The 25,991-nt window shown below is 36.5% G+C and overlaps 3 protein-coding genes across 3 annotated transcripts; 1 reads left to right on the forward strand and 2 right to left on the reverse strand.

The window, feature by feature from the left end:
- Nucleotides 1–1,868: 1,868 nt before the first annotated feature.
- LOC121787804 lies at nucleotides 1,869–4,010 on the reverse strand. The gene has a single exon (XM_042186646.1). It carries the CDS (start codon nucleotides 4,008–4,010, stop codon nucleotides 1,869–1,871), a length of 2,142 nt encoding a protein of 713 aa, XP_042042580.1.
- Nucleotides 4,011–7,505: 3,495 nt separating this feature from the next.
- Nucleotides 7,506–9,668, forward strand: LOC121787805. Its single transcript, XM_042186647.1, has one exon. The coding sequence runs from the start codon at nucleotides 7,506–7,508 to the stop codon at nucleotides 9,666–9,668; it is 2,163 nt and encodes a 720-aa protein (XP_042042581.1).
- An 8,333-nt stretch (nucleotides 9,669–18,001) lies between these two features.
- Nucleotides 18,002–20,104, reverse strand: LOC121787806. The gene has a single exon (XM_042186648.1). The coding sequence runs from the start codon at nucleotides 20,102–20,104 to the stop codon at nucleotides 18,002–18,004; it is 2,103 nt and encodes a 700-aa protein (XP_042042582.1).
- Between the last annotated feature and the right edge of the window lie 5,887 nt (nucleotides 20,105–25,991).

A 25,991-nucleotide genomic window follows, 5' to 3' on the forward strand; every position in this document is an offset into this window, starting at 1 on the left:
CATTACAACATTACCATACTGAGTTTGCGGTATATTTCACCAAAATTCAGTATACCGTACTTAATGTTACCGTTATACCTTCTTGTGCTAATATACCGAAAATATTAGTATCTGAAAATAATAAAATAGTATAGTAAAACTACAACATTACTAAACAAACATTGTCCACATCTCAAACTCGCAATAATAATAAAAAAGAATACAATGATTACAATCATGTTCCAACAAATTACCATCACAATAATTTTTTAAGGATACAACACTTGAGACTTCAAATTTTTTTTTTCAAAATAAAAACAATTTAGGACGAAAAAAAATTACTAAATTAATGACAAATTAACTCAATCTTTTACTTTTTAGGAGACTTTCATTCACGTTCTCTAATGTTTAGTTGGGACACACACAATAAGGATGTTTTTTGAAGCGTTGATAGTATATTTAGAAATACATATTAGCGTTTATTTCGTTGTAGTGATACCGTTTCAAACAGAAGCTTAATCATACACGAATATGCATTGATAAATCTTCATTAATAAACATTATAAACTCAGCATCGCATTAGCTGAGAAATATGTGAGTGTGAAATTACCTACAATACATATTGCAAACTCACCATGGCTTGTTCACTCAATTTTTTTTTCCCCTTATAGGTGTACAAACAATAGTGATGCAATAAAAAATCAATTCAAATAACAAAAGAGTATTATATTTCAAATCTAAATTAGTTTGTTACTGAAAAGTCTAGTAGGCTGCCGAAATTTGAGTCAAACTTTATATTATATATACTATACCTATGTTATGGAGTAATCTGCAAAAATGATTAACCGATTTTCACCCAATCTCTCATATACAAAATGAAATCCGCACTAATAAACATTATAATATTCATCCAAATGTAATCTAAGATTCTAACAATAGTTAAATGTGATTAATCTAAGATCAGTTTATGTAAGTTACTTACGAAGTTACAAAGCCGAGGCAGCGAGATCCTGAGCGACGGCAGGCGGCGAGGCTGGGGACGCGACGGGAAGAGAGGCGTAGCGGCGTGACTCGTGTTAATTGTTAGACATAAATAATTAAATTCTGGTTTGGTTTATTGGCTTTGGAGTAATAGGGTTTTTAATTTTTTAAGGTTATTAATCCATCCATATAATGATATGAAGTCAGACCTATTTTCTAATAGCACAATTTTCCTTTGATATCTCTTACTTACCAATTTTGCATTAAACATGTGTCAGTTCCAAAATTTCATATTTTTAGAAATAGATGAAATACTAAATTTTTATATACCATAAATTCGGTATATACTAAGATGGAATGTGTTCAAGATAACTAGATATGTCCCTTCGGGAACATCCGATAAAAGGGTTTAGCATGGCACTTGTGCAAGGATGACACACATAAATCGAGTAGATACAAATACATACTATGATCAATCTATCTATAATCTATAATCTATATGCTGTAATCTATAATTTATATATCTATATCTATAATCTATAATCTATCTATAATGGCGAGTTTTGGCCTTAATTTGAATATTTATAAATCCTGGGTATGAATTTAAATTTTTATAAAGATCACAACTTTAATGCAAATATTGATGGGAATTTAGTTTTCTAATAATGATGATAATTTATTTATTTTGACCCATATAATATACTATAACCACTACTAAAATGAATTTAGACGAGGACTACAACCAAATCACAAATTAATAAGTTCAGCTATTTTTATAGGTGACGTAATTGCATGAGGCGTTACATGTCCAATGTCCATTTGAATTCATTAAAAATGTTCACTATGGAAAAACTTGCCAAAAATTGTTTTCATATAAATTCACATAGATTCCATGGCGTAATTCATTTCTATAGTTGGGCAAGAGCTAAAGCTCTTCTCCACTCTTCAATATTGACTGCCTTGTTAGCATCCAACGCCGGCACTTGACGCTGCTGCAGAAGCAAAGAAATCTCCTCTGTTTCTCCGAGAAGAAGCGCCGCCCTTCGAACACTCCTCTCTCTCTTCTCAATCTTCTTACTGTGACACTTCAAACGTATCACCTCCACCATATTCGTAAGGCAAGCCGCAAGAATATCAGCAATCGCGACGCACACTTCCTCAAACAACGCCTCGTCCCCTTCCCCTTCCCCTTCCCCGCGCCTGAGCAAGATCGTCCGCGCCACTCTATACATTGCATCGGCCCCAATCACATTAGCCGGCCAGTTGAGTGGATTCCTCATCACGCAGTTTCTCGTTCCCTTCACAAACCCGACGACCGTCTTCTCACCTCTGCTTGCAAGCTCCTCTACTATCTCCCTTGCATTCTTCTTCCATTCATTCAGATCCTTGTCTTGCCACATGTGGTAAAGCTCTAATTCGACCCACGCCACATCTGCTGCGTGTCTAACGCTTGCTAAACGGCCTTTCTTGTCGAGAATCTTGTCCACTAGCTTCACGAGAGGGAGCCCCTCTGCGACGCCTCTTAGGAGGAGGTCGGATTCGCTCTTGTCCGCGTTGGGGAAGGCCAGCGCGACGCAGGAGAGCGTCACCAGAGGTAGAGACCAGCAATGTGGGAGGAAGCCTTGTGAATGTAGGCTTGGAATTTCATTGCTGTCGAATTGTGTCACGCCTTTGAAGCTGCTTGATTTGGAGAGGAGTTTGAGGAGATTCTTCGGCTTTCTAGATCTGCCTTTTTCAATGACTTGATCAACTTCTTTGCAGATCTTGTCTAGTGTTTGTGATCGGAGATGCTCTTCTCCTTCTAGCAGCATCGCGTATTTGCTTAAATCGAGCTGTGGATTGGTTTGAGATACTCGATTTTCGATCTTCAACCTTGATGCGTAGCTAATGAATGATATGATTGGGGCAGTGAAGCAGAGAGATAGCAAAAGGAGTAGTTTGCTAGCAAAAACAGTGAGATGCTGCAGAGAAATGCAGATCTGCAGAAACTGACCTCTCAAAATATGAATTGCTTTTCTCCATTTCAGATTTTGAATCTGTGAAGATAAAGAGCTCTGTTTCAATTCCACCATTTTCTGAGTCCAATAGCTCTCAACCGTCACTGAAGTTGTAAAACTCCTTCTGCAAGCAGTGAGCCATCTCATCGTCGGAGCAATCGCGGCGACGATAACTCCGGCGGTCTGAGTTAACAGAACGAGCTTCGTCGACCAACCGTAGCTCGAATTCGCCTGATCTAGAATGTTGAGATCGAATTCCTTCGCCATTCTGAACTCTGCTTCTAGCAAAACCAGAGCAATCAGCAATGTCAATAAACCAGAAGCGGAGCAGGTGACTGACCTAGCAAGCACAAATTGGGGATTTCCAGTTTCCGCAATCATCCAGTGTTTTTTTATACATACTCTCAATTTATCAGCTGTAATCACTCTCTCCGCGTCGAATCCGTCGTCTCCGTTTTCATCCGCGGCGGATCGGCACATCTCGTGGTATTTCTTCTCCAGGTAGGGTTTGGTGGAGACGATCATCGCGGCGGAGGAGACGAACATGAGGATTAAGAGCAGCATCAGCGCGATGACGATGATTTCCTCGAGAAACGCGCGGCGGCTCTGGAGATAGGAATGCATCTGGATGATCTGGATGGTGACGTTGACGAAGACGGTGATCACCAGCACCGCCAGCGCGGCGGCGTTGGAGAGGACTTCCTTGTCGGCCATGGCGCCCAGAGAGGTGAGGAAATTGGCGACGGCGGCGGAGAGGAAGGCGATGCTGCTAATCTTCGCGAGGCGGTCGGTGACGGTGTACATCCGAGTGGTGAGATCTACCGGGAGCTTCATCGCCACCGCGAGGAGCGTGAGTGAAGTTGCGTTGAGAGGGAAATACTTCGACGGAAACCAGCGTTTCTTCTTCCATAGTCCTTGGATAGTGTCGGCGGCCATTGCGGCGGCGCAGATTAGTGACGCGGCGGCGACATAGGTGCCTATCCACGTCATCGGCGCCTCGAGGAGCCTCTCGATCGTTTCGTCCTTGTCCGCCGCTGGAGCGGTTGCTTCCATTGATAGTTACTGTAAATTTTATTCTCGGATAAAGAGTTAAAGAGATTGGGAAAATAAATAATCTATGAATCAAGTTGAGGCCTTGAGGGGAATGAGGAGTAGTTTAGCAAGGCAGGTAGAAAGAATGTTTAGAGCTTTGTCTCATCTAATAATTCAAACTAACTTTTTCTTCTTCTTGTTTTTGTTGATATTTTAATTCTATTGTATATTTGTCTCGTTCGGCGCAGTGGAGAAGATGACAATTAAAGTTAGTAAAAACTCCCATGCAGGACATGCACATGCATGCAAATTCTTGTTTCCTAAATAAAAAAAATTATAAAAAATTTCCAATGACTTTAAGTTGAATATACTAGTATTTTTAAAAATTAAAAACATTATATGTTGTATATGTGTTGAACCTTATAAACGAACATATTCGCTGATTCAGTTAATGAGTCGATGAAAAATATACAGTGACATTTCGTCAAACACTTTGTAAGCCAAAAAAAGGTCGAAAAATTGAAGAGGCAAAGAAATTGTAGCATTTTATCAAACAGGTCTCATGCATCAAATAATGTTTAGAAATATTTAGGAATAACATCTTGCCAAGAAAAACGTTGATCACCTTCTGTGTACAACATTTTGGGCCGAAACAAATAGCAGATCACTTCGACCTTTTGTCGAACAGTTTCCAAATGCTAAAAATACATTTAAGTTTTTCATTCATAGTTTCGAACACTAAGAGGGAAAATTCTTATTCTGCAATTTATACTACAAACCAAAAATAATCGGATGGCATTAAAATAAAAAAGATTGCGTGCAGGTTTTAATTCGAGCAAAAGACATTGATCTTGAGTGAGGTATTTCCGCAAACAGTTGGAGTGCTTTGTAGAAACAAGCCTATTACAGGCTTCGATTCCATTTCGACTTAATATTTATAGCTTCAAGATGTGTTTTTGTCATATGAAGTATTTGGAATGTGTTTTTGTCAAATAAACAACACACTATTACAAATAGGAAATTAAAAAAAATTAGGAAAGCTGAGAAGACAATTAATAAGAAAATTCATGAGTCTCACGACTGATTTTAAAAATTGCTTTATAAACCAAGATTTAATAAAATTTACTCTCTCCGACCCTAAACTTTAAATTCAGTACGAATTTTAATGCATTATTGATAGAGTAAGAGAGAGAAATAGATATAAAAAGTTTTTTAGTATTGTTAGGGGAGAATGAGTATCATCTCATTAGACAGAAGAGAATTTTTATAATTGGAATGTTAATACTTTTTGGGGCTACGAGGATGGACGAAAAAAGAAAATAGTGCGTACTATTTAGGGATAAGATAGAAGAAGTATGAATTTACCGACAATATGACCAATCACAATTGTTATGATGATTTACTTGGGCTCATTTATGACTTAATTGGGCTGGACACATGAGCATTTAAAGGCCCTATAACTTTATCTCAAACAATACACTTTCTTTTTGTTGCAGTATTATATAGACCCAATAACTCTTTTATAGACTAAATGGATTCATACTAGTGTTTAGCTACTAGTATTATTTGAGAATTTATATATCTAAAGTGCGTGCTATTACTCAGCTAAGCTCCAAAAAAATGGAAAAAAGGGATTAATAAAATGAAACAAGAAAAGGGATATCAAGGTACTTTGATTAAGATTGAATAAAGAAAAATATGTATGAATTTTAGTCAACGCATTCTTAACAAAAATTCAAATATTTGACTCCGGTCAATCATGGTGACGTACCTGTATTGAAAATATATTAAAAATGTTAAAACAAGGAATTACTTTTCTATTTCAAACAACCACTACTGTAACTAATAATATCAATTACTATTATGGAGTACAATAATTTGGACCCAATTCTTCACTTGAATTACTGTGTGAAAGATAAAATACATTTTTCCTTCGCTGAAAAATTAATATATTATCAGAGAGAATATTGTTATGGCCCCATTATGTAGGGAGTGCAACAATTTGTTGGAAGTCTATGCCTTTATAGATTACTCGCTATTTTAATTTCAATATTTTATAAATTTATAGAATAAAAGTTTTTCAAAAGATGTATACCCAAAGGGGTTGATTGTTAGGGACCTATATAATTATTTTATTTCGAAAATGAAATTATTTTATTCTGCAATCCAACAGGGTTGACTCGAAATTAATCCAACCTCCAGCTGACCCAAAAATGTGTGTTTTCTCAGTTTTAGTTTTTTTTTAAAAAAAAGATTCAATCTTTTCAAAGTTGATATTGTTTAAGTATGTGTGAAATTATATTTTGACCAAAATTTTAAAGTTAAACTTATCATTTCACTATTTGGTATTGAAGATAATTATTCAGGAATAATGTATTCTCATCTCACCAAGAGTTAATGCATATTAATTTTAAGTCGATATAACATTCATTTGTGAATGTATTCATTTATTACAGATATATATCAAGGAGAATATACAGTATTAGTTTTGTAAAATCATGAAATTTTCGAGCAAGATTTGGTACGAAACATGAAGTTGTTATCAATTTATAACCAAAATAATATGTGTCCCATTTATGATAGCCACTTTCTTAAATGATACTAGGATTTAGGTGGAATTATTGAGTGTAAATAAAGTATTAAGAAAACAAAAATTGAATATTTTAAAAATAGAAAAGAGAAATTTTTGCCCATGAATGAATAAACACTAAGTTGAAACAAACTAAAAAGAAATGATGAGTCTTGAATAAGATGAAGGGAATATAACACAAATTACTCATAATCGAATAGTTCAACAACCCGACTAACTAACCGGATTGACTTATTGCCATCCAATATACATATTTCATCAACAAATCTAGATCGCATCCATATTTTGGATGCTAAAAGGCCATTTTGACAATCTGATAATCTAATGCATTCATTGATTGCTAACACAATAAAAATGTAATTAACCATGAAAATTATATGACGAAGAGCCTGATAATCAAATGAAATAATTCTATTGGTGTAGCCCATAACAAGAATTCTTGTGACCAGTCCAACATGGGGCCATGAGTTGCTAGATTGATACCTCTTTATTAAATATTCTATGTTATTTTTATTTTAAAATAATTAAAGATATGTCTTCATGCGTCCGTGTATATATGTTTGTCTTCATAGAAGACTTATACTATAAGTCAATGCACACATTTTATGCATATTTTACTTGAATACTATCATTTATAAAAATGGGCTGAGTAGAAAAAGAGCCACATTCCAAAAATATGAAATGAAGTCATCATCTCTCTTTCAGTATATTAGGTGCAACACAGACAAATTCCGTAACAATAGTCATAAAATGAAAGATGACTTGTTTTTGTTGCCATGAAAAGTCTTATCTTCATACTCGCAAGTCGCATCCCATCTCTCTATATATAGATAGCATTGGTAGTCTTGCAAGTTGCAATCAATCCCTTCAAACTTCATCCCTAATCAACAATCCTCACATAAATTCACATCTGACTGTATTTGAAAATGCCACTCGACGACACGAAGTTGGTGAAGCAGCTCGAGGGGCCAATGCCGTGGATAGGAGCGTATGCAGCCATGGCGTCAACGCTCTGCACGCTCGCCATGGCTGCCGACATCTTCCACGGACTCCGGAGCAGGAAATACTGGTTCCCATCCAAATACTTCTCCCTAAATTCCGCCTTCCTGTCGTTGCTGGCAGTGGCGATGAAGCTCCCAGTGGATCTCACCACCAAGATGTACTCTGTCACAGACCGTCTCGCGAAGGTCAGCAGCCTCGCCTTCATGTCAGTCGTCATGGCAAATTTCTTGACGTCCCTGGGGTCCATGGACAACAAGAGCTTAGTGACGAACGTGCTGGCTCTAAGCATTCTGGTGATCACCATCGCGGGGAACGTGTGCATCCAGATCATCCAAATGCGGTCCTATCTCAACGTGAGGCGCATGTTTCTGGAAGAATCTGTGGCTATGGGGTTGATGCTGTTGTTGCTGATCATGGTCATGTCATCCGCTCTCACAATCATGTCCACCAAGCAGTATCTCGAGGCGAGGTACCATGACACGCGTAACTCAGCAGTGGCCGAAGAAGAATCTTTGGTCGATGTGAGGAGGGAAAGCACGACGAAACTGAGGGTGTTGATCAAGAAATACTGGGTGATGGCGGAGACCAGTAGCCCTCAATTCGTGATAGCTCGTTCCGTGACAAGCACTGTGTCAGGCATCGTGAGCTTGACCATTGCTGTTATTCTGGTGGAGGCCGTGGTATGGATTGCGATCCGGGAGGGGTTATTTGATCAGACGCTTTCAAGTTACAAGGAGTCAACAATAGGGGTTGTGCTGTCGCATACTATTGGAGTGGTCGTGGGTACCGTTGCTCCGGCATCAAGATGGCTCGTCGCCATAAGGTATAGAACCTCAACCAGCTGCATAAGCACAGTGAAATATGCATTAACTGTTGAGGATTACTGGACTCTGAAGCTGGTGGAATGGAGACAGAGGTCATTATCTGCAAAAATCCAACATCTAAAAAGTAGAAAAATACTCCATGCTCTCAAAGGACTAATTCTGGAACTCAGCATTTCTACTCAACATCTAATTGTTCGGGCGAGCAAACTAGTCCTCGCTGTCTCCACCTGCGCGACAAAGCCAATCAAATCCTGCCTCGATTACATCACAAGTTCAAGGGGGAGGCAAGTTTCTGACGAGGTGGACCTCAGGCGCTACGTTATTCAGCTCGATGGAGAGGCAGAGCTGCCAGCAGAAACACTGAGCAACATCCTCAAAGAGGTGGATGCAAACATCAAAAGAGGTCAGAAGAGGAAAACAAGAAACCTATTGAATCTACTGTCCAAATCTCACAACTTCAAAGGGGTGACGGAATTTGACAGCAATCAAGTTCCGCCTCTGCATCCTCAACAACTCCCTTATTGCTGGTCTCTTCCTGTTGCCACTCTGGCCTGCATTGCACAAACGATCCCGAATGTGGAAAGGGAGAAATCCAAAAGCCTGATTCGCGGAGTCATTGAAGGGCTCCGCTATGTGAAGTTCATAGACAAACTACTAGACAGTAAAAGCCAGTTAGCAAAGATAAGAGCAGCAGCAGACGCAGTGACCATAGACGTTGAGTTTCGGCAGAACAAGGATCTCAGTGAGAAATCATTGAGAGGGAAGAATGCAGAAGAAATACTAAACCAGTTCCATCAAGATTCTAAAGCAAAGGTCGACAAGTTCGTGACTAATTCCAAATACTGCCTACTGCAAAACCGAGCATACTGGACCCCGGAGGCCATTGCAGACAACGCAATGTACAGGATGAGCAAAACAATTCTTCTCAACCACGGAGGCAACAAAACTCATGAGCAACTGTTCGAGACAATATCCATCATGATTGCGGACATACTGGCCGCGTGCCTCACGAATCTACCCCGAGCAATCACCATCAAATGCCACCGTGATGCCATTGAGGAGAGGGAGAAGGGTGTGCGAAAAGCAGCTAAATATCTAGGTGAAACGGTGGAGATCATTGAACTACTACAGCAACGCGAATTTCCTATCCTCGATCCTAATAAGGCAGCTTACATCGAAGAATGGCGAGCATTGATCGGACTGGAAGACAGGGACAATCTACATGAACAGGGGAATTGCATTTCCATCAACATTGAGGATTAGTTAAACAACTCTATCTATGTAATCTACTTCAATTTTGTTTTCCCGTTACAAGCTTTGATTAACGATATCTGATTTCAGCAGCCATAGCAGAAACTAAAAGCATCATATCAAAATGTTAGCCTCAATTTAACAAAAGGCAGCTTATATTGAAGAACGGCGAACATTGATCGGATCGGAAGATAAGGACGATCCACATGAACAGGAGAATCGCATTTCCTTCAACAATGGGGATTAGTTAAATAACCAGGGTTTATCTATATAATCTAATTCAATTTTGTTTTCAGCAGCCATGGCTTGAATTAAAAGCATCATATCAAAATGTTAACCTCAATTAAATGCATTTCATGAATGAATCAAGAGAAGGAAACGGTACAAGTAATTAGCCGTAACTCGCCGTCCGTCCATCCCCACGTTTGATCTGGCCGGATTCCGTTGATTGCGAACGCAGCTTCTCTCCAATTTGATAAAGAGAAAGAAAACTCGAGTCCCCGAAATTTTTTAACAGCGTTCTGTTAAATGGGCCTTAAAAGAAGCTAAAACAATCATATTTCTAGCCTTTAAATTCGGCCCATTATCTGAAAATGTACAACTGTTTGCGGCCCCTTTTTAGTTGGGGTCGATAAAAAAACCAGTGACATTATCTTTAAACATTTTATAAAACCTCAAAATAATTCGGAAAATGGAAGAGGTAAAAAATGAGCATTGTATAAAACACTCATGCATGAATTAATGTTCAAAAAAGGGAGGAGTAACATCTGGCAAAGCAAACGTCGAATACCTCCTGCGTACAACGAGAAAATTGCCAAAAATAAAAAAAGAGACTGCTTTTTGTAACATGCCAAATATAAAAACAAGACTATTAGCATTGGAGTACTATATATTAAAAAATTGTTAATTTATACATCATAATGTATCCTATTAGCCTATTTGTCAACCTCAGAAAAGGAAAATAAAATGAAATGAAACATATGAAAAGTGGTTAAGACCAATTAAAGAAAAATGACGTGTTTCAGTCAACTGTCTAATTTTTTTTAAATATAGAATCGAGAGAGTTGACTTTCAGTCAATCAGTAACATCGTACAAAATGCATGCAATGATGGTTGGGATTTGTATACTAAAAGATGCTTCGAGTGTACATGTCTTCGTACAGTCAGCTTGTGCATGTATACGAGAAACGCCACGTCAACTTGCCTACTTAATTATGAGAATAAATAATATAATATAATGGTTTATTTATTGAAATATAATAAACAAGTCTAAGCCTTCTTACTAAGAAGGTCAAAGTAGGGAAATTCGATGATTTCTCATGAGTTTTCCAGTAGGGGACTTGGCCAGATCTAGTAAGAAGAAAAACGTATTCACAACCTAGATTGGCTTTGCCTACCTATTGGTATTGTTGCGGTGTTTGTGATAATTCTCTCTTACCTAAGAAGAGATTAGTAACACCGGTGTGGTAAAACATTGAAAGGATCTAATACGAAATGTATTCTTTATTGCTATCTACTGAAAGAATATATTTCAAAAATTTTAGTATTTTCTAGTCTATGAAATTAATATCAATATAGTTTATTTAATCAAACACCACTTTGACTTATCAATATGTGAGAGTTTGTACGTAACTCAAACATGATATCTTGGGTGGTAGTAATTGAATAGCATGAAGGTATTGGAATATTATTTTATAGAATTCGCATGCCCAGTGTGGTATGATTAAATCCCCAAGAGGTGTTTGAAAAATGAATTTATTATTTAGAAATCTGCGCAATTGGAATTTTATTCCACGAATAATAAATAAAATTTCAAACTAGAAAAACTCTTTGGAGAATTAATTTAATTCAAGTCACGTAGCAGACAAAAGAATTAAATTGATGGATTAAGATAATCTTAAACGCGGGAAATATTATAAAATAAAGTGGACCCAAGTTATTTGTAATTTGGTGATTTAGATGGGAGTGCAATATTATATAATGGGTGAGCCCAACATCTATTTCATTCCATGGATCCTCATCCTAGCCCAATAAGTCCAAGCTTATAAATCGTGAAGAGATGGGAAACCCTAGCCCTAGCCGCCCAAGTCAGCGCCTCTCTATCTCCCTTTTGATCTCGATTTTTGTGCCCTAGCACGTGGGATAATAGGGTTCTTGTTTTGTTCTTGTTCTATCCTAATTCATAGGATTAGATCAAGGCAATCTCGTGCTTGTGGTTGGTTTTCCCTAAATCTCATATCACTTTTATTTGATTGTTCGAGATCCGCCCACACGGATGAATAATCAAGGACGTGGGAATAGTATGGAAGATTCGTGGTCGATAAATCAAGGATCTTCGGATGGTGCAGCTAGCAACGTCGATCCTATGATGGATCAAGAGGTAACAATTATATATATACATCAAATTGCATGTTTACCTGTATTTTGATGTATTCATCTATAGATCTAGTTTAATTGTATAAAATTGGATTCGAATGCATAATCACCTAAATAGATCCATAAGGACCTGTTTATTTTCCGTGTCTTCCGTTGCCGTAGTCCCAACCACATGCGGACCCAAGTAAGTAATAGGGAGGAGGGGCTAAAGCCCTCAATGAAATTATTTTTTCAACTTTTTTCTATTGATTTTTTTTAAATTTATTCAAGTTTAATACAAATTATTATGTAAAAGCCCCTATAAATAATTTAAATCACTCAAAAATATACTTTAGAATAAAATTTAGAAATTCCAGCCCCTATCGATAAATATTTCTGCGTCCGCCACTGGTCCCAACAATGATCATTGATCCAGGAGCGCAACTTATATGCCACGTATAATGAAAACAGTCGTTGATAACGTTGAAATGCAGAGGAAGTGGGGTGATGTTGGAGTTCTTTCTATTTTTGTTCAAGGCTAGTAATAAAATTCCATTTTAATGAAAGAGTGTAGTTGTCTTCCGACTTATGGAGTGACGCATAACCGTTATGCGTCTTTATTAATGAAACGCACAACCCTTATGCGTCTTTGGATAATGACGCACAACCATTATGTGTCGATAAAGACGCATAACCATTATGTGTCTTACTGTAATGACGCATAACCCTTATGCGTCTTTCAGTCAGGTTTAACAGCCCACGGAAGGCAGATGCAGCGCATAGAATTTCCTCTCTCGGGTGTAGGCGATTTCCGGCGAGTTCCAACGTTTTCTCCATAAGATCCGGTAATTGTTCTTCAATTTAGGTACATTCATCATTATTCATGTTTATTTTGCTTTCATTTGTTAGTTTTACCCAATTTATTAAATTAGAGCTTATATGAAAAATGTCCATAATTGTTGTTTTTGAAATGTTTTTGATGCAGAAATCATACAAGTATTTGTGAGTTTGTATTGGGGTGGTAGAGTAGTTCAACTACCACATATGGGTATTGGTTATGAACCACCTCGTGCGAGGAGCTCCATCATATTAAATTCATGTGTTTCTTATTCTGAATTGGTAGCAATGATCTATGATGCGATGAGAATAGATATGAACCAACACACAATTGAATTATTATCGAGACAATGTATAGTCTTTGCTTCCGGTATGAGTTATACATGTTCTGTGATTTGCAATGATGAAAGTGTGATGTGTATGTTCAACAATGCTCAAAATTCAAGTGGGTGTATTGAATTATTTGTTGAGTATTCACATGTGAGGAGTTCAGAAATCCCACCAGTTGTTGATTATGGTATTGGATCATCTGCGAGGGTTGAACAAATGAACTTTGACTGTGGTATCGGATCATCTGCGAGGGTGGAGCATATGAGCTTTTATCGTAGTACGAAAATTGAATCACTTACTTCTACCCATTGAATTATATGCATATGAAATACACAAATAGGCAACAAAACAACAAAAATCGACCAAAAATCCATCAATTTCTTCATAAACCCTAATTTTTCTAAATTACGGAAAACCTGCACAAATTACGCAATAAAGGATGTATTTACCCAGATTGAAGAACAATTACAGGAATATGTTTGAAAATGATGGAAATTCGCCGAAAATTGCTGGGATTCGTCGGATGAAGTCGACCCTAGACGATTTCTGCCGGTTTGTTCGCTTGGTTCACTGCTTCTGCTCTGTGCTGCGAAGCCTTCTGTCTGTTTTAAAACCCGACGGAAGACGCATAAGTGTTATGCGTTGCTAAGAAAAGACGCATAAGTGTTATGCATCATTTAAGAAAGACGCACAACTGTGTTGCGTCTTTAAAGATGCATAATGCTTATGCGTCACTAAATAACGACGTATGATGGTTATGCGTCACTCCCTGAGTCGGAATACAACTAAAACCCTTCATTAAAATGGAATTCTATTAACATGCATTACCAAAAATAGAATTTTTCCGGTGATGTTGCTGATAAAAGATGTTAAATATAAAACGAAAGTTGAGCCCCAGTTCTAAAGGATTAGGATGAAACTGTTGCACCACAAGGTTAGTACCAACTTCAAACAAAGGCCAATTTTAACGAAATTTTTCGAACTTCATGGCATCGACCGATCCACCGGCATCCGCCACATGTTCCAAACACAATACTACTTGCAATTGTACAAAGTTTGAAATATTAATAAAGACGACATAAGAAGGTTGTTGATGATTAGACCATTCACTTGTTGTTTACCAATAAAATTAAAAGCCGGGAATGGCATATTGACATCATTAGGTCCAATGCTACATGATAAAGCATTTATTTCAAAATTATGGACCAAGAGATGAAAGGATAGTAGCTCCAAAAGTACACCCATCTCATTTATTAGACAGATATCGACCAACATGACTAAGTCATTAATATCTACGCATAAAAATTGCTCCCTCCGTCCCACATAATTTGAGACACTTTGACCGGGCACGGGTTTTAAGAAATGTAATGAAAAGTGAGTTGAAAAAGTTAGTGGAATGTGGGTCCTACTTTTATATATTAATTTTATAATTAAATGTGAGTAGGAATGAGTTAGTGGAATGTGGGGTCCACTACTAAAAATGATAAAAGTGAAATGGGTCAAATTATGTGGGACGTCCCGAAATGGAAAACTGGGTCAAATTATGTGGGACGGAGGGAGTATTGTAGACCGTACAAAAATAAAGAGATAGGGAAGGATTTATGATAAGGAGTACTACTATAAACAAAAAGTCGTTGGATCATGACAAAACCCAATAGAAACTACATACTACAATCGTTAATATCACTACAAAAATAAGGCTATAAGGCTATTTACCGAGCACCAAAGTGCTCGGAATAAAGGGTGAAAGTGCTCGGTAAACGGGAAATACCGAGCACATTCCGAGCACTTTAGGTAGTCGGTATTTCGTTCGTCGGAATATTTCTCCGAGCGATTGTAGGTGCTCGGCGAACTGGTCAACCATGCCTTAGGATAGGCGAGCACCTCCATGTGCTCAGGATTGCGAGCACCTCTATATGCTCGGGATATTGACATGTTTTAAACCATTATTGTTGTTGTTGAATATTATTAGTTATATATTTTTTAATATTTCCAAGCACATATATGGTGCTCGGCATTATTGTTTAAAAATATTTATATTTTATGTTCAAAATAAATTTTAATATTTATTGTGAAAGATCCTCAAATTTTTATATATGCAAATTTTTCGAGATATTTTTATGCATTAATAAAAAGTATTGACATGTTTTAAACCATTATTGTTGTTGTTGAATATTACAATTGATTATATATTTTTTAATATTTTCGAGCACATATATTGGCTCGGCATATTTCCAAGCACATATATGGTGCTCGGCATTATTGTTTAAAAATATTTATATTTTATGATCAAAATAAATTTTAATATTTATTGTGATTGATCCGCAAATTTTTATATATGCAAATTTTTTGAGATATTTCTATGCACTAATAAAAAATATTGACATGTTTTAAACCATTATTGTTGTTGTTGAATATTATTAATTATATATTTTTAATATTTCCGAGCACTAATACTGTGCTCGGCATTTGCCAAGCACATGTATGTACTCGGCATTTTCCGAGCACATATGTGGTGCTCGGCATTTCTTAAAATTATTGATATTATATGTTTAAAATAAATTTCAATGTTTTCATACGCATTTATGGTGAAGGATCTATATGCAAATTTTTCGAGATATTGTATTACTTCATAATATTGATATGTAATATTTATAATGTTTTAAATTCTTCTTGTTGTTGAATAATTATTGATTATTTTATTTGTATATTTTTCGACCACGAATATAGTACTCGGCATTTTCCGAGCACATATATGGTGCTCGGCATTTCTTAAAAATATTGATATTATATGTTTAAAATAAATTTTAATATTTTCATACACATTTATGATGAAGGATCTATATGCAAATTTTTCGAGATATTGTATTACTTCATAATATTGATATGTAATATTTATAATGTTTTAAATTCTTCTTGTTGTTGAATAATTATTGATTATTTTATTTGTATATTTTCCGAGCACGTGTATGGTACTTGGCATTTCTTAAAAATATAATAGCATATTATATGTTTTAAATAAATTTTAATGTTTTCATACACATTTATGGTCAAAGATCTATATGCAAATTTTCCGAGATATTGTATTACTTCAAAATATTGATATGTAGTATTTATAATCTTTTAAATTCTTCTTGTTGTTGAATAATTATTAATTATTTTTTTGTATATTTTCCGAGCACGTGTATGGTACTCGGCATGTTTCGAGCACATGTGTGGTTCTCAGCATTTCTTTTAATATATATATATATATATATATATATATATATATATATATATATATTATCATATTATATGTCTAAAATAAATTTTAATATTTTCATACACATTTATGGTGAAGGAATGCAAATTTTACGAGATATTGTATTGCTTCATAATATTGATATGTAATATTGACATGTTTTAAATTGTTGTTGTTGTTAAATAAGTGGAAAATGTATATATTCTATGAATAATTTCATAAGTCTTTATTTTAATATATCCCGAGCAAATATATCCCGAGCACATCTTTTGTGCTCGCCATTCTCCGAGCAAATAAATGGTGCTTGCCATTGTTGATTGATTGCCAGGCCGAGCACGTTGACCTGCTCCGAAATTGCTCGGAGTTAACACTCCTGTTTCTGATATTGCCGAGTACCTTCATTTGTGCTCGGTATGTTGCCGAGCATAGTTGAAGGTGCTCGCTATTTTCCGAGCATATTTAATTGTGCTTGGTAATGGTGCTCGGTAAATAGCCTTTTTTTGTAGTGTATAAAAGCAAGAGATCCATTTGATCAATCTATAATGCCATGAAATGACTCAATCCTACCACCAAATTTCACTTAACCTAATTTAATTTGGTCAGAAGTTTAAATCGTAAGTAGGAAATTAAGTACTATTGGAAAAGTAGATGACATCTCTATCCACTATTTAGAGCATCTCCAATAACCGGCGTCAGACCGGCGACGCCGATTTTTCGCCGACGCCGGTCTGACGCCGAACCATTGGGCGTCGGCGAAATCGGCGTCGGCTAAATAGGCGTCACAATCGGCGTGCCCACGCCGACGGCGTCCAATTTTATTTTATTTTATTTTTTAATTTTTCGACTGTTTTTAATGGAGAATGGAAGTGGAAATATGGAGAAGAAGGAGTTGACCGAGAGGGAGAAGAAGGAGTTGACCGAGAATGGAAGGATTTTTTTAAAGGAGTTGGGGCTGATTTTTGTTTTAAAGCAATTGGGCCAATCTTAATTATTTGTTTTGGGCCCAGAAGGGTTGGGCTGATACCCTTTTGAATTAATTAAGAGTATTGATTATAATTATTTCAATTCCGTGGATTTAAAAACGAAATGAAAAAATTTTAATAGTATTATTCAATTTTTCCGTATTTGTCTCGTAAATTAAATTCCGTATGTTGCTACGATTGTAAATTAAATTATATAATTGTTATTAGTGATGTGGATAGGTAGTGTGAAGGCTATGTGAGGGCTATTTGATGTCCAGTTGATGTGGCAAGCTGATGTGTCAGGAGAATTGTAGTGCTGATGATGTGGCAGTGTGAAGGCTATTTGAGGGCTATTTGACGTCCTAAGCTATTGGAGATGCTCTTATGTTCATGCAAATAAGTTCGTGATTTTAGGGACTATAGACAGAAATCCGATGCTCATCCATACTCGAGCCGCAGCCACCTCTACATTCGTGATCGCCCCCAAACTCGTCTCCTCCATCTCCATCTGCATTGCGCTCGAACTCATCACCTATCTCCTGCAGCTCCGCGCCTGTACTCTCCATCTCCGGTGGCATCACGCTAGTACTAATCATCTCCATCTCCGGCTGCATTGCTCCCTAACTCATCACATCCCTCTCCTGCAGCATCGCCCATTCCTCAACATACGCAGCAGCAGCGGCATTCAATCCAGCTGGAAGACCGCGATTTGCTGAAATAGTGAGAATCTCTTCACTTCTCCCCAACAGAATAGCAGCCTGCCGCACGCTCCTCTCTCTCTCCTCAATCCCTGTCACGTGACACTTGTTCTCTATCACCCGCCCTAAATTGGTGAAACACGCCGCCAAAATGTCCGCGATCATCCTACTCAACCGATCGAACAATTCCTCACCATCTCCGATGGCGTTCTCCTCATCACAGCTGTTCAAAATCGTGGTGCTGATCCTGTACATTGAGTTCGCCGCGATGATGCTTGGCTCCCAGTTCGCAGGGTTGAACATAGGGCATTCCGGCACGTCTGTTTTCAAGACAGACGCAACCGTTTTGCTCTCACGCGCTAGCCTCTCTAGCGCGTGTTTACAGTTTGGACTGTTTGCACTGATCTCAGCTAGGTCGATTTCCTGCCATTTTCGAAACAGATCGACTCTAAGCCACAAATCAGCAGCCTTCCTTATATTCTTCCACTCTTCGTTGCTGTAAAAGCTCTCTTCCACAGTCTTCACCAAGAGAAGGCCGTCGCTTACGTCTTTCACGAGCTGATCGACTTTGCTTTTTTCGACATGAGGCAGCGCTACGGCAATGGATGCGTGTGTGAACACAGCAAGAGACCAGCAGTTCTTCGGCTCCCTCGTGTGTATGCTTTCAACTTCAAGGCTGTCGAACTCCACCACGCCTTTGAAGTTTGAATTCCGAATAAATTCGATTAGGTTCGTAGGCCTCTTCCTTCTAGACTCTTCTAGAACTTTATCCACCTGCTTGGGGATGCTCCGAAGCATGTAGTCCGGCAAGTCCGCCTCCCCCTCGAGGCGGAGACAATGTGGCCTCACGTTTGGTAAATATTCGCAGACGGAAACCGCCATCACTTTCTGGATAACGCAGCGTGAGATTACTAAACCGAGCTTGTTAAACAGAACAATGCATATCTGAGCTTTGATAATCAGACATACAACGGATCTTCTCACGTTGTAGAAAAATCTTCTCCAATTTTGGTGCTTAATCAGTGGATGAATTGGAGAATCCTGGCAGTCTAGAAGCTTCCGAATCCAGTAATCCTCGACTGTGAATTGGATCCGCAAGCTTCTATGATCAGAGCATCTGAATCGGACGGCTGTGAACCATCGGAATAAAGTCAAGATCGTGCCCAAAATCACTCCGATGGTCTGCACGTATAGAATCCATTTCGTGGAGCAGCCGTAGCTGGAACCGGTCTGGCTGAGGCTGAGGCTATTGTGCGCCACCCAAGTGCGCACAATAGCCTCAGCCAGGATAAGAGCGTTTCCGAGGCAGATGACGCCTGCGGAAGCGCAGGCGGAGGAGCGAGCAATCACAAACTGAGGGCTGCTCGTCTCCGCCATCACCCAATACTTATTCACCAGATTCCTCATCTTCTCAACCACCTCCTCCTGCACGGCGGAATATTCCTGGCTCACGGCTAGATTGTGCTTCTCCTGATATTTAGTCTCGAGGCATTTCTTCGCTGTGAGCGCCATGACGGCGGTGGAGACGAGGACGAGGACGAGGAGGAGCATGAGGCCGAGCGCAATGATCTCCTCGGGAAAGAGGAGGCGGTGGTCGAGGCACGACCGCGTCCCGACGGCCTGTATGCAGAAGTCGGCGACGACGGTGAAGATCAGGATGGTCAACGCAGTGACGTTGACCAGAATGTCTCGGTCGGTCATGGAGCCGAGGGAGGGGACGAAGTTGGCGACGGCGGTGGAGGCGAGGGCGAGGCTGCTGATCTTGGCGAGGCGGTCGATGGCGGCGGTCATGCTGGTGGTGAGGTCGACGGGGAGCTTGAGGGCCACCGAGAGGAGGGCGAGGGTGGTGGCGTTGAGGGAGAAGTAGTTGGAGGGGAACCAGAGCTTCTTTGACCGGAAGCCGTGGATGAGATCGGCGGCGATTGCGAGGTTGCAAGCGAGTGAGGCGAAGGCGACGTACATGCCGATCAACGGCATCGGCGCTTCGAGCATCTCTCGCATCCAGGACTCGTCCGTGGGCGTCATTAATGGTTAGTTACTTTTCCGATGGAACGACTATTGTAATTTGTAAGATGTAAGAGGATGTTTTGCTTTCTTTGTTGAAGAGGTAGGATATTCTTCACTGCTTGTTGTAGATCGAGGGGCTTTGTTGTTGTGGGGTATTTATAGGCTTGGCAACGTAATATTCCGAGAAGTTTCGTGGAATTGTGGAGTTTGGGTTATGCATGTTCCCAACCGTTGATCTTATTTCTTAGTTGCTGAGTTCTCCCATTGACTCTTGTCAGTTAATATATTTACTTGTATGTAGACCAAAAAAAATCGGATATGCAAACTCTAAAATCGTGTAAAATATCTAGTCGATACCCGATCCGATATATTTTTGGTACCTAAATACTCACTCTGGGTATCCAAACGCGACGAATTGAATATACCCAGCTCTTTACATATATTAATAACTAATTGTTTTTAGTTATTTTTTATTAAAGAATATTCCACTATGAAAGTCAATGTAAATAATACTCTGTATACTAAAGAGGGACGAGCCAGAATTTGTTACAGAGAACATAGAAAAACAAAAGCCAAGCAGCTAGAGCAAAAAACAAAGACAAGGCTACGAAAAGTCTCAGACAACTCACTCAAGGATAAAGCTGTCAAACTTGAAGACCATTCCCCGGTGACCATCTCCTAAAATCGTTTAACTATTTGAGAGCTTGTTCAGGAGAAAAGGGAAAATTATGACACCAACCCCAAGTGCACAAGTCAAGCTGCCAGAAAAGTTTCCTTTTTTTTCTCAAAGAATTGATTTAAAAAAATATAAGGTAGATCTTCGAATTAAAATTTATTGATATTGTAAATAAGAGTATGATATATCTACCCATCTATAGAACAAAAAAATTACTAGTACTCTATTTTTTATTCTTCAACTGCAATTGCACTTAAGAATTTAAGAAGTTATTGCTCTCTTCATCATTAGGAGTCTCATTTCTTTTCAACACGCATTTTAATAATATTAAAAAAAGTGAATGAAAAAAAAGTTAGTAGAATAAAGATTTCACTCGTATATAAGAAATAATTTTAAGTGAAATGTGAGTGGAATGAGTTATTTGAATGTGAGTTTAATACTATTTATAGTAAAAATGAACATGAACTTTCATTTGCAAATGGACCAAAAATAGAACTTTAGATGGAGGAAGTATGTTATTATCTTAAATCAATAATATATAGTACTACTAAAATACTAAAACCAAACAAATGAAACAATACAAAATAAATAAGCAGTTGCCCTGAAAAGGTATGTTAAATAGTTAAAGTTGATGCCTTTAATCATACGCGCAAAGTTACTGTAAGAACATAAATCATTTAATCATACGCGCAAGGTTACTGTACATTGACGAAACTGCTTTGCAATTGTTGTAAATGCGAAATGATCTTCTTTAGTTTCAAGTAATTTCTGGGTAGTTCATGGCTTTGATACGAGTCCCGAATAAGAGCTGGACCTCGACTTATCATATCTTAAACACAACGTAGTACTTTTGTATAACCAAAATGAAAACTTTGGAAAGCAGAAAAAATGAATCAACGCTGGGTAGCTAATTTTATAAGATGGAGTACTTTATAGTGATAAAAGATAAAAATTCAGTTACGTGTATATGGCTAGGCCCGCAGAACCGGATCGAGCCAACGTGAATTCAAATCGAACCTGAACCCAAACTCAACCCATGTATTGTGATGCATACATGGTTCAACATTTTAAAAAAATGGATCAGGAATGGTTTTCCATTATTCCGTGATAACTCGAACCCCCAATCTATTGATTGGAGGGAAAACGTTTTACCAACTGAGCTGCGCTTCATTGTCAAAAATCAAATATTTATTCACAGCCATGAGTAAAAATCAAATATTTATTCACAGCCAGGAGTGAGCTATAGTCTCCAACTGAATAGACGAAGCTTTCAACCACTAGACCACTTAAACTTTATATGCATACATGGTTGAATTTTTTTAGATATTAGTCTCTAAAATCATCAACCTTGGCCAAAATTTGGTATCTATCACGAACTTTAAAATTATTTTAAAATGTTACAAAATTTATATTTTGTTTGTTATTTCATGTATTCGACCAACTTCTGTGCATGTTTAATCCTACTTGGCACTACTAAACCAACGTGGTTTTCGTCGTAGCTTTTTATTCTACTTGTCACGAACTAAAAAAGTAATCTAAAATATAATAAATATTTCACGGTTGCCCGTGTATAATAAGATTTTTGCCGATGATATCTTATTTGGGCCGCCATGAGAAATAACAAACAAAATGTAAGTTTGTGATGTTTTAGACCAATTTTAAAGTTCATGGAAAATAACAAAATTAAATTTGAACAAAGTTCATAGTTTTAGGGATCAATATCTCCCCCTTTTTTTGTATAAATGGTTGAATTTAAATAGCTTGATTTACTTCTTTTTTTAAAAAAAAAACTTTCTTAAGTTGTTTTGATATATATTTACTTTTCCAATTATTTAGTAATTAGGTAGAAAATTTTTAACAAACAATTATTGATTTTGATATTCTTTCTTTATTAATTAGGGTTCCTTTAATTTTTTTTAAAATTTATTTTCTTTACATCTAGGATTTTTTTCTATAAAAAGGACTTATTTTTTGGACTAAAAAGATACCTTTTGAGGAATAATCTTTTTTAAGTTTAATTTATCACTATTGAATTATCAATTCATCGAGAAATATTTTTCCGACTTATCAAACGACCTTTTACAATTGTTTGCGGCCTACATAATCTCACCTTCAGGACTTATCAAAGGATCTCTCATAATCGTTGGTGCGGTATTCATCCCACCAATCCATTCTTTCAAGTCTTTCACCGCGTTCTTCTCAAGATCTTTGTCGTTCTTCAATCAAGTGACGATGACCATATTAATGATGATACGAGATTTTTGAAGCTATTGTTTTTGCGTGTTAGATGGAGAAAGAAAATACTATATTTTCATATATGATGAGACTAAATACTTTTCAAAAAAAGAATTGTGACATCTTTTTGTGAGACAGACTTAAAAAAAAGTATAACATCTGCTGATGAAGTATAAATTCTTTTAAGTTTAACTTGTAATTTTTTATATTTACAAGTTCTGAAGTCAAGTAATGAAATAAATTCAGTATTAACATTTTCTTTGTGGACGGGCTCAATTTAATTGTTTATTCAATATTTCAAACACAATTTCATAATTGCCTCTCCACTTAATCTGATCAGCTTAATAAATTTTTGAAATGATGGATCCTGACCCGTTAAAGCGGAAAATCAACAGACCATAAAGATTTTGGAGGCCTATAACAAAATTATTGGGCTTGATTTCAACCATGCCCTTACCATTGCATCTAGGGGTGGGTCGATACGGGATATCGTATCGAAAACGTTGTATCGTATATCGTATCGAAAATATCGATATGAAAGAATTTCATATCGTTGTCGTATCGAAAGTTTCGATATATTGAAATTTCGATATGGATAATATCAATATCGTTATCGTATCGATATTTCGATATATCGTACCGAAATTCGATATATCGATATATCGAATTTTGGTATGATATATCGAAATATCGATATCGTATCGAATACATGTATATCGAAAATTATAATTTGCAAAACTTAATATTCGATATAAAACGATATATCAAAAATATCGATATATATCGTATATTCGATATAAAACGATATATCGAAAATATCGATGTATATCGTATATGCGATATAAAACGATATATCGCGATATAAGGAAAGTCATATCGTTATCGTATCGAAAACTTACGATACGGTATCGTTTCGCATCGAAAATTACGATATATCGAAAATCCGATAATTTTTCAATATTTTTCAATACGATATGAGCGATATATCATTTTTCCGATATTTTTCCCCAGCCCTAATTGCATCAACCCTTTTCCAACAATTATTAGGGTGATATCATATTGAGTTATTTTAATCATGTTCCCAACCAAGATTCAGATACACTAAACCGAAACATTGAAGAAAATAATTATTAATGTTCTATAAAAATATGTACAAACTTTTAAATACTTGTTCCTAAAAACATAATATTGTTACTGGAGAATAGCTAGGCACCACTTTAATATTGTGGATTGATAAATGATTCCACGTTAGAAGTAGTATTATTATGTAAATTGATTTTAAATGAACTATGATAATAATAATCTAATTGAAACAATGAGTGGTAGGGCACTAAGGGTAGAATACAAAAAAAGAAAAATAAGAAATGTGCACAATTATATGAGATATATGAGAAACGAAAATGCCCATATTTTATTGGGATGACGTGGAGGAGAATATTCATGAGTTCCTTACGAGAGATAAATAGGTCAAATTAATAGAAAATCTTGTCATCAACTATTGATATACAAGGAAAAATATATACTCCAGTAGTATATGACTATTCAGACTATAAATATATATTTATAACCTATATTAAGCAATTAAACACAACATATGTTTTTTATAGAAGTATTTAATTATTTTGTTGCAGACTCTTGCTTACCTTTTTTGAACTCTTAACTATTTTCTTATTAAAAAAATCAGATTAGATGACACATTATTAACACTATTAATGGTGAATTCAACTATAGAATTTGATAAGAGTTCAATTCAAACCAACTTCAGCAACTTATCGTCAAAGTCAATAAATTAATTAGTATTATATTCCTTGTTTTAACTTTAATCTTTATTTTAAGTGCTCACCATTGTCGAGTAGCACATCATCGAAGCCAGCTGTTTATGAACCCATCATTTGATATATCACTTTCAAGTAAATAGAATAAATTTTTCCTTATCCAATTGCTATACTACCACTTAACTTTGTCTCGAATTAGATGCCTGAGTAAAAGAAAATGAAGGAAAAAAAAGATCTTTGCAAAGAAAAAAGGCAAGTAATAATGAACATGGCTTGTCTATTTGTTGAAAAAGATCCTATAATTGAAATAATTATTATGAATTTGAACAATCTTAACATAGCCCGTTGTCAGTAGATCTAAAAAGAGATATAAAAGGCTAAAAAATATATGTCCTAGAATGGATAAAGTAACTTATAATAGTAACGTTTAATGGAGAGTTTGGAAAACGAAACTTGTGAGGCCGGGCCATGTGAAGAACGTTGAGCAATTATGTTTTAGTCTATTTTGAAATGAATTCTATCTATACATACATTGATACCAATTGTTGCATTTTTAGACTTTCTAGTGAAGATTATTATACTGTACTATATATATTAAATTTCTTCATATACGACACACATAGTAATCTTTTTATTATCTACTTAATTCAATGTATTTGTTAATTGAAAGTCTTATAAAACCCGATCATAACATGTTTAATTAAATGTATATCATTTTCAATATCAGATATTAATTGACTTTATAAAAGTGAAATGAGTGATTGCCGTAAAAAGAAACACAACAGTGAAACAATTCTTGCTGCAAACTGCCATCTTAAAGAAATTGATACGAATATTTTGCTTTTGTAATTTTCAACAAGACCACTTAAATTTTTTTTTGATAGGCAAATGAAACAAATTTAAAGGTTGCCTCATGTAGATTTGAATTAGAAACTTTTGGCCTTGAACATATGAAAAATACATATATGCATGCAGGTTTATGCAGGAGTGCGTTATATTACTAATTTTTAAGTTGCTAACTTAACTCTGTTAACTCATCAATATAGTGTATTAAAAATTGTCAACACGATAACATTAAAATGTCAACACATAATATCAACACGGTATATTGAAATGTCAATAAAATTATGTGTTGATATTTTAATGTCAAAGTGTTGACATTTTTAATATAATGCATTAATGAGTTAACAGAGTTAGCAACTTAAGAAAGCTAGCAGCT

The sequence above is a fragment of the Salvia splendens genome, chromosome 22 (genome assembly GCF_004379255.2).
Source record: "Salvia splendens isolate huo1 chromosome 22, SspV2, whole genome shotgun sequence".
NCBI classification, from domain to species: domain Eukaryota; kingdom Viridiplantae; phylum Streptophyta; class Magnoliopsida; order Lamiales; family Lamiaceae; genus Salvia; species Salvia splendens.

Bases quoted from the DNA above. Each gene is read 5' to 3' on its own strand.
- LOC121787804 (XM_042186646.1), bottom strand. From the start codon at position 4,010: ATGGAAGCAACCGCTCCAGCGGCGGACAAGGACGAAACGATCGAGAGG.
- LOC121787805 (XM_042186647.1), top strand. From the start codon at position 7,506: ATGCCACTCGACGACACGAAGTTGGTGAAGCAGCTCGAGGGGCCAATG.
- LOC121787806 (XM_042186648.1), bottom strand. From the start codon at position 20,104: ATGACGCCCACGGACGAGTCCTGGATGCGAGAGATGCTCGAAGCGCCG.